This window comes from Parasteatoda tepidariorum, chromosome 5 (assembly GCF_982258835.1).
Source record: "Parasteatoda tepidariorum strain Cologne lab strain chromosome 5, Ptep-v5.0, whole genome shotgun sequence".
Classification (NCBI taxonomy): Eukaryota; Metazoa; Arthropoda; class Arachnida; order Araneae; family Theridiidae; genus Parasteatoda; species Parasteatoda tepidariorum.
This window is the reverse complement of record NC_141759.1, coordinates 82,108,803-82,124,736: the sequence shown is the minus strand read 5'-3', so window position 1 is coordinate 82,124,736 and position 15,934 is coordinate 82,108,803. Positions and strand designations below refer to the sequence as shown.

Sequence of the window (15,934 nt, the reverse complement as noted above, 5' to 3'; positions counted from 1 at the left end):
AATGGCAAAAATTTTGAAAATGTATTTTTTGAAATATACCCAGTAACGTATGTATAAATAAAATGCTAACTACATTCAGTTCTCAATACAGTGAAATCTCTCGGAAACGACCACACACTGTTCCTTAGTAAATTTGAATTTTAAATTTTTATGAATTACTTATTTATTTTAAATTGTATGTTTCATTTACATACATTGATAATTAAATTGAAAGCACAAGTAAATGGATTATAAATTATTTTGTTCAGTTCTTGCTCACAAAATAATTAATAGAAATTATATAGGTTTTTTTATTATTATTTTCTTTTTACTCATCATTTTGTTTGAGGAGCTTTTTCCTAAATTGTCTTTTGCAAATTTATTGTTTATTATGTTCAAAATGTCTATTTTAAACGTTTTAATGTGAGGTCATCTGTTGCAAAGAAACTGAAAAAGTCCTAGAGGGGATATGATTGCATTTTATAAATCTTCTATTTTTATGTATACATTAACTCCATAGCTAACATCTAAGTTGAAAAAAATCCTCTCCGTTTATTTTCATTGTGTGGGAACGTGTTTTGTTGTGGAAAATTGTATCTTTGATTTTGTTGTAATACGATTTATTTTTTATGACTTCTACATGTTTCCAGCTTCTACTCTATTTGTACTTGATAAATTTATTTTGACAGCGCTTATATTTTAATTTATATTTTGATAGCATTTATATTTTTTGATAGCATTTATAAGTGTAGTATCTGTGCAACTTATTAAATTTTTATTTTATTTCTTAGATCACCACAAGTGATGGCTCAGCTACAAGCTCAAGCACTAGAAAGGTACTATTTACAACATTATTTTAATATTTCATTTGAATATGTATGTTTTTAGAAATTGTTAAGTCTTGAAAAATCATCAGTATGGATGCACTTTTTTTATTTGTTTATAAACTTATATAGATTTATTCCATTTCGATGGAATTCTTAACATCAATGTAAAAATTGATCTGTTGAAAAAATATTAATCTTTATACTTACTGATCTGTTAAAATAATATTAATCTTTAGCACTTTATAACTAAAACTAAACTCAGCAGTGCGACAGCCCTTGAGGGCCAAGGTCTACTGTGCCCATCTCAGTTTTCTTGACCTTGGGCTCAGGGGTACTGGAGCAGATATTCCGGTCAGGTGGTCAGCCGAACGGGGAACCCCCAGTATTTAGTTCCCAAGCATGCTTGGTACTCATTTATCGACCCACTAAAGGGATGAAAGGCTGAGTCAACCTTGACCGGCTTGAGGATCGAACCAGGGACCTGTGGCACGACAGCGCGAAGTACTACCGCTCAGCCACCGGGCGTCTTAACACTTTATACTTAGAATAAGTACTTTAAAAACTACAGCTTTTGCATGCTTATCAACTTTTTCTAGTTTGTAGTAGCAGAATTTTCACATTTTAGCATTCGTCATATAAAATTAAAGCATCATTGTAAAACTTAAGCCTATTTTAAAAATTTTTATATTTTAATCGCAAAAGAAATCTGCATTAGATCTCTGAAAAATATTGTTTGGATTTTATAATTTAAATCTCATAGCTTTGTATAGCATTTTTAAATCTATATATATTTAAAGTTTTTGCCCCAGCTGTTAATGTTTTTATGAGGTTTCTTTAGAAAATTGTTCTTTTTTTTTACATAGTAAGACAGCCTTTTGAGCTGAGGATTCGAACTGTGAATTATGCGAAGGATTGTGTTCATTATTTCATTTAAATTATGTTAATTTATGCAGATTGCATAAACATTATCCTGAAAGTATTTATTTTTATTGTAAGGTTGCAAGAGCTAGAAGAAAAAATGGTTGGTGGGGAGAAAGCCCATGATCGAGAGCTGAAAGAAAGAAGGGCAAAAAGAAAAAAAGTTGCTGAAAAAAGAACGAAATCTATTGCAGGTGAAATTTTTTTCGTAAAACATCCTTTCTTTTTTATTTGGCTATATACACTCTATAACAAAAAAATCGACGCACCAAGAAGCAATCATCCGATTGCTTTGAAATTTCGTATGCATGAATATTTTGAACAGATATGGCTGGAATGATGCCGACTGTTGACGTATAGTCTTTAGCGACGAATCCCGCTTCCAACTGTGTCCTGACGATCATCGAAGACGTGTTTGGAGACGCACAGGGCAAGGGGGGGATCCTGCCTTCACTATTGCACGCCACACCGGCCCTCAACAAGGCATTGTGGTCTGGAGTGCCATTTCCTTTGACGCCTGGACCCCTTTGGTCGTCATTAGAGGTACACTTACTGCACAGCGGTACATCGACGACATCCTAAGACCTGTTTTGCTACCATTCCTTTTGCAGCTCCCTGGGCTGGTTTTTCAGCAGGACAATGCCAGACCACATACGGCACGTGTTGCTATGAACTGTCTTCAAGCTTGTCAAACTCTTCCTTGGCCTGCCAGATCACCAGATCTCTCTCCCATCGAGCATGTCTGGGATATGATGGGAAGGCGATTGCATCTGGCACGGAATGTTGATGACTTCGTTCGACAATTGGATCGAATTTGGCAGGAAATACCGCAGGAGCCCATCCCGGAGCTTTATTGGTCTATGCCACGCCGTGTGGCAGCTTGTATCCAGGCTAGAGGTGGGTCAACACTTTATTGAACTTGTTACTGTAACTCTGCAGTAAATTATTCAATTGTTCTTAAATTTTAATCATTCACTGTACATTGTCTTCCTATCCACCAATTTTAGTTTCAATCGAACAACTCCTTCATGGTGCGTCGATTTTTTTGTTATGGAGTGTATTTCAGCAATCTCTCTCTCTTATTTAATTTCTTTGAATTTGCAAAATCTTAAACCATGAAATTGAGAGTAAAGGCAATTTATTCTCATTTTAATTCTAAACTTAAGTTGCATATATATGCATAAATTGTTTTAAGTTAAAATAAGAACTGCATCTGTAATTATGCCTTTCTGTTATTCTCTGTATCATTTCACTATTGTGAAATAGACATTTAATCCTACAATTGAATGTTTTAATTCTGCATATTTATCATTTTTAAAATGTTTTTATTTTTGTTATTAAACCAGAAGGAACTGGTGACCATTGTGTAAATATTATTGCACAGGATTTAAAATGATTTTTCAAAAAAATACAACCAACTAATTAAAGATTAGTTTATTTACAAAACAAAAATGCAAGCAATGATTTGGCAAATAATTACAATTTCAATTATATTTTATTATGTTTTTGGCCTAGGTATGATTTTGTTACTTAATTCACTTTAAAATAAATAAAATTCAACTATTATTGTTATTGTAAAAAAAGTTAACAATATAAAAAGAAATATCTTAAAAGTGTTATCATCAACTTTTTTATTTTCAAATATTGAATGACAGCTTTTTGTCGTCCTGACAATGTTTCAAATTTTGTGTCACTTTTTAGTATTGTTCTCTACGGTAATAGTAATTACTTATTGTATAATTAGTTCTAATTTGAAGACTACTATTGAAAATAATTGTGCTAAAATCTATTAAAATTTCCCCCAAAAAATTATGTAATGAAATACAAATAAAATTTGCTATAAAATTAATACTTTAGTTTAAAATTATTAAATAATTTCACTAATTAGCTGCATAGCATTATGTAACAGTATGAACTTTATTTCACCACTTATCGTCATGATTTGCAGTGTGACAACCCGAGGTGGGTCATGGCCTTTTCCAGAACATTTCTTCATTCAGTTGTCTTGGTTTATTTCACTACTTGTAATAATTTAAAAAAAATTGTTTTATTACAAACTTAATTTCCTTGAATAACAATTATTTAATTTATTTTTCTGTCTTTGATCTGTTTTTAAAGTGTGTTAATTATTAAATTTAGAAGCTCTTTCCAAAGTTGATGAAGATGACAGAGCCATGTTAAAAGTGTACGATGACATTCACGAAGAACTAAAAGCAAAAACTCAATTACTTAAAAAGGCCAAAAAGAAGGTATGATTAGTTTTAATGTTTGTATTTTTCATGATATATATGGCTTATTTATGCTTAGATTTTAAAATATAAGTACATTTTCTAGTTTAAAATTTAAGAATATTTAATGAGGGAGGAAAAATCTGACCATTTATTCAGAATGTCTTTTTTTTGCATAAGAAACTAAACTTTTTCTTAATGTAATCTTAGTTTTTTTTATAATTTTAGTTTTTTTTTAAAAATTATATGTCTTATGAAATGCTTTAAAAATGGGTATAAGATGATAAAAATTCCAACTTTAAATGTAATGTTATCATAGTTTCAATTCATATTCAGGTTATCATAGTTTCAATTCATGTTTGAACAAAATCTGTCAAATGGCTCTTGAAAAATTTAAATACTTGACTTTTTTAAAAATTCAGAAACTAATAGATTGAGCTCAAATTTTGTATTAAGATTGAGTCTTGTAAATAAAAGTCCAGCTATTAGATCAAAAATTAGTCAGATCATATGCTATGCCAATGCGTGTTATGGATGGTCGGCCGTATGAAGCGAAGCACAAGTGACGTTAAGGGTTAAAATTTACCATAAGACTTCCAATTGACTTATGTGCATAAGCTTTGAAATGCACGCCATGCAATATTATTGTACTTGTAGTTGTCACGATATTACGTGTTCTTTCAATTCAATTTTCGGTTAAACAAATTACAAATGTAGTATTTGGAATACCTCGCAAGCATGCCATGAGGCAAAAAAAAAAAAAAAAAAAAAAACAACGATATTTAAACAATTTTAGAATTATAGCCAAAGGAATAACACTCAAAACATGGAAAACCTTACACTTTATTAATGTTGTGAAATTAATTTTCTTCATTTGTTTTGGCTCACGATCTTTTAGAATTCATAAATTACTGAAAACTTTCAATAATGGTAAAATTTTGCATAAATTTGATAAAAACCACTGTACTAAAACTTCCTAGAATATCAAGCCTATTCACACATTGCTTTATAAGCATAATGTAGGTGGAAGGATCAGGGTTGGCTTTTTGCCGGCGGAAACTGGTTTTTGCCATGCCAGTGGCAGAATCTGGTTATAACCAGTAAAAACTGGCAGAAACTAAAAAATTTCTATATTAGTTCTAGTAATTGCTTAATGACATTTTGTTTAAGTAAACTGAAAAATGTAACTCCATGTAACTGTAACAAACTCTTTAATTCATTGTTTGCAAATATATATTATTTTGTTTATATTAAATATAAAGAGTGCAGTATATAAAAAATTTATATAAAATAAAGAATAAAGTAATGTAATAATAAATATAAAAACTAGATTTTAGTTTATTATATTAAACTCTGAAATTCAGTAATTATTATCGTTTAAATCTTAACATAACAGAATAGAGCTATTTTCAAATAGTTTTTTTTCTTTTCATGACATAATTTGCATGGCAACAATCCAATTATTATAACAGTGACAGTTTTAATCGTTGCTGTATGTAAGAGGCAATATAATTGGTTAGATTCACTGATTCATAAATGTAAACAGCAATTTCATTAGTTAAAATATTTCTACATCTACAGTGACCATAAATTGTACTTCGTTTAACATTTAATTGTTTTCTCTATGAATTATCCATTGTATGTCAATCTCAGTACTTACTTTTATGCCATTTTCTGAATTCTTGCCAGTTTCTGCCACAAATGCAGGGCTGATTGTGCTCGGGAAAAAATCTGTATTTCTGGAATTCTCGCTAACAGTCAGCCGAAAGTTTCCGGAGATCGAAGGTCCTGGCGTTTCAAAAAAGCATTGATCACAGAAGTTTCCGGAAATCAAATTTTCACGGGTGGAACTTAAAAACACAGTTTATTTTATTTGTTTGTAAGAGAGAGCCAGAGAGATACTTTATAAGCTTATATTCATGATTAATATTCATTTTTAATCAGTAAATAGTTGTTATAATCATAAACTCAAGAAAGAAAGACATATTTGTGAATTTTAATTACTTCTCCAGGTCATCATAGGTATGTGTAAATGGTATAGGTATGTGTAAAATTGTAAATATGTTTAAAGTAAACTAAGAAATATTGAGAAAAAGGAAAAAGACTTGTTTAAATTTTTTTTCAATTTAAACAGTTTTTTTTTTTTTTAACTCAAGAAATTTTCCGGAATTTTGACTTGGGCTCACAATCACCCCTGCAAATGTGGCAGAAAAGGGTTTCTGCCATGCCAGTTTTAACCGGTTTCTACCAGTGGTTTTAACCACCTCTGCAGAACTTTGCACACCTTGGGGAGGATACACCAGAAGTTTTCTAAATTTCGTCCGGTCTTTGGAAGGTAGTTTACATTCAGTCTACCACTCATAACTGTAAAATAATTTTTAGATTGTTTTATATACTATATTAAATGCGATTTTTTGAGTTTTTTCTTATTTGTGCCGCCTTCATGTCCTAAGAATCTTTTTTTGCATTGTAGATTCAGGCTTTGGATCGAGAAGTGAAAGATCTGCAGAGTGAATTTGAAACTGAAAGAACAGATTATCTTGAAACAATTCGTAGGCAAGAACAACAGATAAAAATACTGTCCCAAATTTTAGACAAAATCCAACCATGCATCAGAAGGGATTGTAACTATTCAAATATTGAGAAAGTAAAAAGCGAAAGCCAGTGGGATGAAGATTACCAAAAATGGCGAATTCCAGAGTTAATAGTTCAAAAAACTAAATTACCTACTCCAGGTATATCTCAATTAATGAACAATTTATATATTTTTAGTTATAAAATTCTTTGATCCAAATTATGAATTTGCAACAGTTTTTATGCCACATTTTATTTAATTAAAATTACTAAAATACCAGCGTAAAAGAAAACTAAATGATAATATGTTGAACAAGTCACAAACTATAAATAGAATATTTGATTTTAACCCCTTAACTGTGAAATATATTTTAGAAAAATAGACCGAAAATGGAAAAAAAAATTTTTGACTGTTTTTTTTTGCTCTTTATATTATTATAAAAGTTAGAAAATGTTTTTTTATTACAAAAAGGAAATTTTAAATGCAATAACTACTGTACTTATAATTTTTGCATACACATAAAGTAATGGATTACACACACATCTTATTCAATTAGAGCAAATTAAACAAAATTCTGAAGGTAAATATAATATAACTTTTATAATATAATACGGGGTGTTTATTAAGTCCCGGACCCATTTTGATGTTTAATAACTCATAAAATAATGAAGATAGATTAAAATTAATAACATGAATGTTTAAATAGACTCAAAAAGTTTCATGACCCTTGTCAATAAACTTCCTCGTGTGCCCTCTTCATTGCACGGAAAATATCAAGTCGATAGTCAATTTCGCGCCAGGTAGCGGCAAGCATGTCGGCATCCTCAGAGGCTATTGCGGTTGTAATTCTGACTTTTAGGTCTTCAATGTTCGAAACGATCCTCCTGTAAACATTGCCCTTTATAAATCCCCAAAGAAAAAAGTCCATCGGTGTTATATCAGGTGATCTGGGTGGCCTATCAACTTGATATTCTCCGTGCAACGAGGGGGGCACACAAGGAAGTTCATTGACAAGGGTCATGAAACTTTTTGAGTCTATCTAACCATTTACGTTATTAATTTTAATCTATCTTTATTATTTTATGAGTTATTAAACATCAAAATGGGCCCGGGACTTTATAAACACCCTGTATAAAAACACAACAATATGATATTCAATACATAAATTTTACAAATCTTTTGCAGTATGGTATATCCCAAAACACAGTACTGCATAGAAGCCCATATCACACTCTTTGCTTCACCCACATTTTCTCTCCCTCGACTGAAGTCGTAATTGGTGAAAAACTAGGACCACTAATGCCATCTATTAGGAAAATAGTGAATTAAGTATCCTAAAGTAGAAACGAACTCTGCTCGGGCTTTACAAATACTGCACGTATTAGTTACTCGAACTAGATTCGGGTGAAACTGGCAGTTTTAAAGTTTTCATTTTGTCTGCTTCTGAATTACTCTTTTTTTTATTTTATACAACTGCGCTTCAGGCTAATTGTTTTCTCCCCCACCCCCCATTAAAAGAGAAAACTATGGTATAACATTTTTTTCCCTATTTAATTTTAGATCATTGAGTGTTTCAGTGCTTAAAAAAATCAGAGGCTCTTTAAAGGTAGAAAAAGGAGTGAAGTTTTTTAGGTACATGACATTTGAAAAAAATAAAAGAAATTACTACTTTATACCTGCAGAACTGCCTGTGGGCTAATATGCTTGGAAAAAACTTTATGATTGATGATTTAAATAATGAACAATTTAAAATATTCATTTTTCTATGATATTATCGATACTTAATTTTTGGTTAATTTAAAACTACGAAACATTGTTATTGTGCATTTGAGACTACCTTTATTCTAATTAAATACTATTTTGTTTTTTATTGAGCTACATTTTATTAGAAAATTCCTCAAATGATCTTAATATTTTGGAGAGGAAATGCCTTTAATGTTTTGAACTATAATGCAGTTATTGTTTGAAGTTACAGGTTGAAACATTGATGGTGAAAAAAATCAAGATTAATTGAAAAATCTTATTGTAATTTCAATAATTTTAGATCATTGAGTGTTTCAGTGCTTAAAAAAATCAGAGGCTCTTTAAAGGGAAAGACTGTTTGTAGGTAGAAAATGGAGTGAAGTTTTTTAGGTACATGACATTTGAAAAAAATAAAAGAAATTACTACTTTATGCCTGCAGAACTGCCTGTGGGCTAATATGCTTGGAAAAAACTTTATGATTGATGATTTAAATAATGAACAATTTAAAATATTCATTTTTCTATGATATTATCGATACTTAATTTTTGGTTAATTTAAAACTACGAAACATTGTTATTGTGCATTTGAGACTTCCTTTATTCTAATTAAATACTATTTTGTTTTTTATTGAGCTACATTTTATTAGAAAATTCCTCAAATGATCTTAATATTTTGGAGAGGAAATGCCTTTAATGTTTTGAACTATAATGCAGTTATTGTTTGAAGTTACAGGTTGAAACATTGATGGTGAAAAAAATCAAGATTAATTGAAAAATCTTATTGTAATTTCAATAAAAGTTAATTGTTTCTAATTCAATACTGAAAATATAAGTCTTTAAAATGATGTAATTAATCTTTCATGATAAATTTGATTGTAAATACCATTGAATGTGATCTGCAGTGTCTGTTTGAACTTACCCCAGCTTCAGATCGATGGGTACCAGCTCTTCTGGGAAGTAAGGGCAGCCGGTGCACAATGCTTACCATGTAACCGCTACCATGCCATTGATCACGTGATTGTTGAGTGACCCACTCCGTAACCCCATTGGCCTACAATGGGCTGTTACAAGAGTGCATTACTTCTATCAACATATTATTTTTGAGCTTTATCTTTTTTTCAGTGACAGGGAGCAGGTTAAAGCAAAACCCAAAGACTAAGTTACACACTATCTTTGTTCACTAAAGCAATACCTAAAAACTAATTTACTTACACGAAAAAACTTTTTTGTTTTGTCTTTTTTTAGCAGCAGTGTAAAAAAAAAAACTTTACTCCAGCGAATGATACATTTATCATTCGCTGGAATGTGCAAACACTCCATGCAACAAACTGGGAGAATAAACATTGAACATAAGTTAACATCTAAATAAAACATGTAACATGAGCACATTAAAAGATTATAAACATTAGAGCATTAAAAACATTAGAACATAGAAAAAGTATAAAAAATATTGAAAATAAACGTAACAAAAAAGTTAATAAAAAGTCATTCAGATTGCCGTGCTTGTAATAGTTCATATGACCTCTAGTAACACCAAAAACTTACAATATTTTCATTATTAATTTAGCTACACATCAATTTCAGTGCCAGAATTTTTATTTATTTTCTTTTACTTTCATGTAGGTGTGCAAGTAGGTGGAAGACCGGCCGTATCTCCAGTCCGAAGACTAAAGCACAATCATTCTGCATCAAGCGTCAAAGAATATTTTGAAGAAGATAGTGCTGAAGATAAGTTTTTTAGGGTATGGATTTTTATTCTAAGAAATCTTAGCTACTTACGAAACACTTAACTATTATTGTTCTGTTCTATATTGTTATGTCAATTATTGTTCCATTATTTTGTCAATTATTGTTATGTCTAAGAATATTTTGAAGGAGGATAGTGCTGAAGATAAGTTTTTTAGGGTATGGATTTTTATTCTAAGAAATCTTAGCTACTTATGATACTCTTAATTATTATTGTTCTGTTCTGTATTCTTATGTCAATTATTGTTCCATTATTATGTCAATTATTATTATGTCTAAGAATATTTTAAAGACGATAGTGCTGAAGATAAGTTTTTTAGGGTTGGGATTCTTTTTTCCTAAGAAATCATAGCTATATTTACAAAACACTTAATAATTATTATTATGTTATATATTAAATTTTGCTTGTTCGAAACAATTTTATACTGTGTAAAATTTACAATGTTTGCATTATATATGCATCATATATATCTTGTTTCCTATTTATTATTATTATCTTATCATATATGTGTTATGTATCAAAAATGTCTCAACTAGTTAATCCTTAAACACATTAATGCTCATTAAAATCTTTTATTCAAAAAAAAAATTCTCATTTTATCAGCTGTTGTCTAATTGTGCAAGCTGTTAAAGAAAACAATTAGGATTATACTCATTTATTTTTTACTTTCATTATGAAACTCAAGAACAAAAATGTGACATTAAACAATTTTAAAATAAAAAGAGGAAATAATTCGGAATATTATAGTAATATTTTGCTCCACAAGTGTCGAAACAATGCACTTGCGAAACAATTTTGATTGTTGAATAGTTTTTTAATGAGCTGCTGTTCAATCTTTTTTGGCTTTTCAGCATTTTTTTTTCTTTTCTATTCTCAATTTCTGAGGATTTTGCTGATTGGTCATCCTTACCAATCGTTTTCATTGGTTGCAAATTGATTAGTTTTACCAATATCATTATTACTGAATTGTACCATTTAATATAATTGCAGATTGGAGAATTTTGAATAAAACTAAACATAAAATGCGTATTTAGAATAACTACTTCAAAAGATACTAAAAAATTATCCGCTATATTTTTCATTGACTAATTTATAATTATTCACAGATAATATAAATATTTGTGTTTCTTTTCAAGTTTAAATATAACTTGCTATGAGCTGTCAATTTAATGGCTTGCGACTATCAAGCCTGGTAAAGTTAAAAAATAGTAGTGTAGACATCACTTGCCGTCTGTAAAACTCATTGTGGGAAGTGGGGCTAAGAAAAATGTCTGAAATAAAGTGCTAAAGTAGTCGTCTGTTCATTTTGATTCTTCTTTGTTATGAATTTTCATATTTATGTAGTTTATTAGCAAACTTTGAGTATTTTTACATTCATAATTTGTCTTAAATTGTGTATCTTCAAATGTGTGTTTTAATTATGTGGGTACAGCTGGCCCTGGACCCTCCATGTAGTAAATGGTGTCTGATGCACGTTAAATCTGTCAGGTTGTAAAGTCCTCCACTCTCTTATAACAAATCATGCCTCTGCGGAAACCGTTCTCTGGTTCAGGTCAAAATTATGATCTGGGGATGAATGAATGGATGTATGAATGGGTTCGCCCTAGGTGTGGCAAAAATCGAAGTCTTGGCCATAGATGGCGCCACTGGAAGGCAAGAACAATTTCATCCTACATGGCTAATATAGATTGTATAGTGGGAAGCCTACTGTATTATTTTTCAATTTTATAATGAAATAAGTATTGTTTTCAGTCACGTGCTTCTTAAGTACTTTTTATTTAAATGACATTTTTGCTCAAAAATTGATGAAAAACTAAATATTAACTTTTTATTTCAGAAGTTGGAACGTGGTGAAGAGGAGGACATAGCCGGGAATTATTTCAAACCTAAACGCCAGGAGCAGCTGCTTAGTAAGTTCAAGGAGACTGCACACAGAGTGGGTTGTAAGTCATGTGTTTTAAGGGAAATAAACATGGCTCTTTTGCTCTCTATGTACATCTTTTTTTAATGTAAATATCAGGGAGTGATAATATTCATTAAAAGAATATATTGTCCCCTTCATTAACACAGGAATTGTATTATGTAATGATAGTTTTGAATGGTTTCATTGCAATATTTAAAGGCATATAAAAATTGCTATAACATCAATTAATCTCATAGGTAACATTCATGTATTCTCTGACAATAAAAACTTTTTGTGTTGGCTAATTAAAACATGTATTTAAATCACAAAAGACATATTTTTAACAAAAAATGGCAAACCTTTTTAAACATGTCAAAAGATTTTAATCACAATATGTAATGTTTCCTGGGTAACTGTAAAATTTGTTGCTAACAGGAATATGTCCCGCTGAGGACTGATCGTTAAGACACAATTCCCAGCAGATCACCGAAGTCAAGCATCACTGGCTGCTGTCAGTGTGCGGGTGGGTGATCCACTTGGGTCAGTCTGCGCAGGGACCGAGGGTGTGCGGTATTGGTCCTCGTTAAACTGTGCTACCGTAAAGTGCTCGACTTCGGGTGCAGGTCGTTGGGCTACCGAAGCGGGGGTGCCATCCCCTCCGCAGAGGATCAAAATTGTGATGGCATGTCTTCGGATCATCCTCAGGGATGTTTCCCAGACCGTCGCCAATAGCCCATTGTGCAGCTCTAGTGCGACGTAAATGAACTACAACAACAGCTAACAGGAATATACCTTCTTTTCAGTTTTGCTCTTAATTTCTAAAATGTTTCTATTCTGGTGAAAAATAAAAAATAGAATCAAAATCTTAGCAGAGATAATTTTTTCAATTTATTTTTTGTATAAAATAAAAAAAATACTACGTATAAAATGTCAACACTATATGTTGTCTTAGACCGTAATTATATTAAATAATTTAGGAATAACGTATATTATGCATATTTTTTATTGCAATTAAAAATAAAAATTTTCATTTATTTATAGAATGCATTTTGTACATGTCTGTACTTCTTATGTAAAAAGGGTATTTAAAAAAATTTGAAGCTGATTATAATTTTATGATTTTGTCATTCAGCATTTAAGTCATTCTATTATTTGTTTGCCATCATTAATTTGATTTTTTTTTAAATTAAAAATTTATATATAATAGGTTTTTTAGAGTTCCCTTTTTCTTTTGGATCGGGCTTAAAATTACAAGGCTACGGAATTAAACATTGGTACTCGTAAGCCAGAGATGATTGTGCTCCGGAGAAAATCCAGATTTCCGTATTTTTTGCTGACTGCGATCAGGAAATTTCCGGAAACCCAAGGTCCAGAAGTTTCAAGAAATCATCGATCTCCTTTATGTGCAAAAATTCTTTTATATTTTATTCAAAAATATTAGAACTGGAATTTATATTTGGCATCTCTTTCATTTGTAAATATTTTTTCTCGTAGATTAGAGATTACGTAGATTATTTAAATGTGATTAGAGATAAAAGTCAACTTATACATAATTATTCATTTAAATTATGCTGCATATAATTTATGTAGAATTTCATGTTGTCAATGATTTAAAATTATAAAAACTTTAATTTTTTGAAATGCGCCAGTAATGATTTTACTCAATAAATTTTCAGGATTTTTAAATTAGGCTCACAATCACCCCTGCAGGCTAATTGTGGGTAATTTTCGTGGTTTTCCTTTTCATGTAGCGCCAATGCGGGTTAGTTCCATCAAAAAGTCCTCCACGAAGGCAAATTTCTCCCATTACTTAATCCAGGAGTTCCCATGTCTTCTGGATCAGGTTTAAAATTACAAGGCTACGAAGTTAGACATTGGTAGTCGTACACCCAAACTCAGGTTGGCTGTTTAACGACGATAATGAAATAAAATAAAAGCATATGATTTTTAAACTTTTTTTTTACCTTTTGTTCTAATGTACTTCTCTCTCTCTCTCTTTCAGCCAATAAGGAGACACTTAGTTTATCAAATGGCTCTCTCTCCACTTTTGTTAAAGAAAATAACACCCTAAATTCACTGAACTCTTTTGCACTGAATGGCAGCAATCTGAACAGTTCTCTGAATGGCTCTGCGCCTCTCATCCAACCCTCTAGTCAAGAATCTACCCTTACCTACCGTAAACCCACAAAACTTGAAGCTCTGCCTAATGGCGGGGACTTGTACAAACGGGGTAAACGGAGATTACAAACTAATATAGGGTCCATGGAGTGGCCTATCTGACGTCCTCCGTCCCCCAGTGTGAACTGTGACAGTGAGTATAGGGTGCTACCATCTATTTTACCCCCCATCCGTCCAAAATCTGATGAAGGAAGCGTTGCCCACGAATAATATCAATTATTGCTTCGTATTTAGGGTTGTCACATGGTCTATTTATGCTTTCTATAAAAACATTTATGTTTTACTCAGCAACTGTTGTATAAAAGCAAATACACACTTATATTGATAACTTTATTTTTATGTTAAATTTTTTTACGTATTTCAGATCATATCTTGCAATAATATATATTCAAGTCAAAATACGTTTAGAGAAAATTCTGTGCTTTTTATGGGGATGTGTTTTTTTTTTAATTGGACTAAAATTTAATCTTTTACTAAAATACTTTGACATAGCTACGTATGTTATAATAAATACAGTCAAACCCCTTTATAGTGAACTTCCATATATAGTGAACTAAATGTTTGCTCCCGTGCCTTGCTATACACATATAGTATTATTTTTTGTGGACATAGTGAACCAGAAGAAGAGAGAAAATTGGATATTATGACAGGGTGCGTAGAGTTTTTAAAAAGTGCTTAAATGTGCTTATTTTCGTTTTTTAAAAGCCCTTAAAGGTGCCTTTTTCATTGGGTGCTTTTAAAAAGTGCTTAATTTCCCCTTATTCAAAATGAGATTTTTCGTTTACTGTATTGATTTTTGCTTCGAATTATGCAAAAAGACACAGTTCACATTGTTCTATTCAACGTTTTCATAATTAATTCGACTCCAATCTATTTCGGCTTATAGTCTGTCCGTAGCGTATGAAAACGCCTTTCGTTTTACACGATTCAAAATTTAATGATTTTTGACAATTGTCAAAAACAATGCCAAAAGGTTTATTATTATTTTTATTTTTTTGACATGACGGTTAAAACCGTCGATTGTCAATAACTTTCCAACCCTGCCTAATTACGATATTTTTTAAAGTGCTTAAAAATATTTTTTGAGTGCTTGAAAAGTGCTTAAAAGGTGCTTATTTTTTGTTGAGTAATTTGGCTACGCACCCTGTTATGAACTTTTTTCGATCTTCGACTGATTTTTTTCTTCATTTTTTGCTAATTTTGAAATTTTTACATAAAATATGTATACTGAGTTTTAAAACAATCTATTGAGTGGAATGTAGCCATAAGCATTTTTTTTTTGTTTGTTTGCTTCTTCTATCTCAGTTTCCCATCCCTAAATAAAGGCCACCCCTAAAGTTTTTGTACGCAAAACGAAGAGTAGTAAAAAATAAAAGTTAACACATTTTTTGTTACTACATATTAATTTTTAATTATTTTTATATTTCTTTTTGTGGGTCATGTATTTAAATAATGTGTAATAAAAGGGAGCAGTTCGGAAAAATTGGTTAAAATTGTTAGCAGTTATAGTGAACTCTCGGTTATAGTGAACAGAAATTTTGAACCCTTGAAGGTTCACTATAGCGACCTTGAAGGTTCACTATATAGTGTTTGACTGTATATAGAGATAAAGTTAATGCTAAATTTTTCCTCTGTGATAGTTTGATATTACAAAAGAAAATATCTTACATACTCGTGCAAAAATGACAATTGTTATAATGCAGTGAATTACTGTAGTTCCATAATGATGCGTAACAAACTTAAATTAGATTCTTGCAAATATTTCTGCCTTCTTATTAAAAAATGTCGTGGTTAAGATGCATCAAAGTTGTTTTATAAATACAGTACAGAACCCGT

At 30.8% G+C, this 15,934-nt stretch overlaps 1 protein-coding gene across 4 annotated transcripts in view; it reads left to right on the top strand.

Moving 5' to 3' along the window:
- The window catches only part of Kif3C (Kinesin family member 3C), a 56,381-nt gene extending 40,908 nt beyond the window's left edge, over positions 1–15,473 (top strand). The window contains exons 10-16 of one of the 4 annotated variants that reach the window (XR_015433808.1): positions 771–815; positions 1,803–1,918; positions 3,864–3,973; positions 6,426–6,687; positions 9,894–10,012; positions 11,855–12,344; positions 12,698–13,101. Coding sequence is in view for 3 of the 4 variants with exons in the window: in XM_087164416.1 (XP_087020542.1) it covers positions 771–815; positions 1,803–1,918; positions 3,864–3,973; positions 6,426–6,687; positions 9,894–10,012; positions 11,855–11,960; positions 13,923–14,200 (1,036 nt within the window). In the remaining variant the exon portion in view is untranslated. Of the gene's footprint in view, positions 1–770; positions 816–1,802; positions 1,919–3,863; positions 3,974–6,425; positions 6,688–9,893; positions 10,013–11,854; positions 12,345–12,697; positions 13,102–13,922 lie in introns of those variants that run through there. The other 3 variants (XM_087164417.1, XM_087164419.1, XM_087164416.1) reach the window with 3 other exon arrangements.
- Positions 15,474–15,934: the final 461 nt, after the last annotated feature.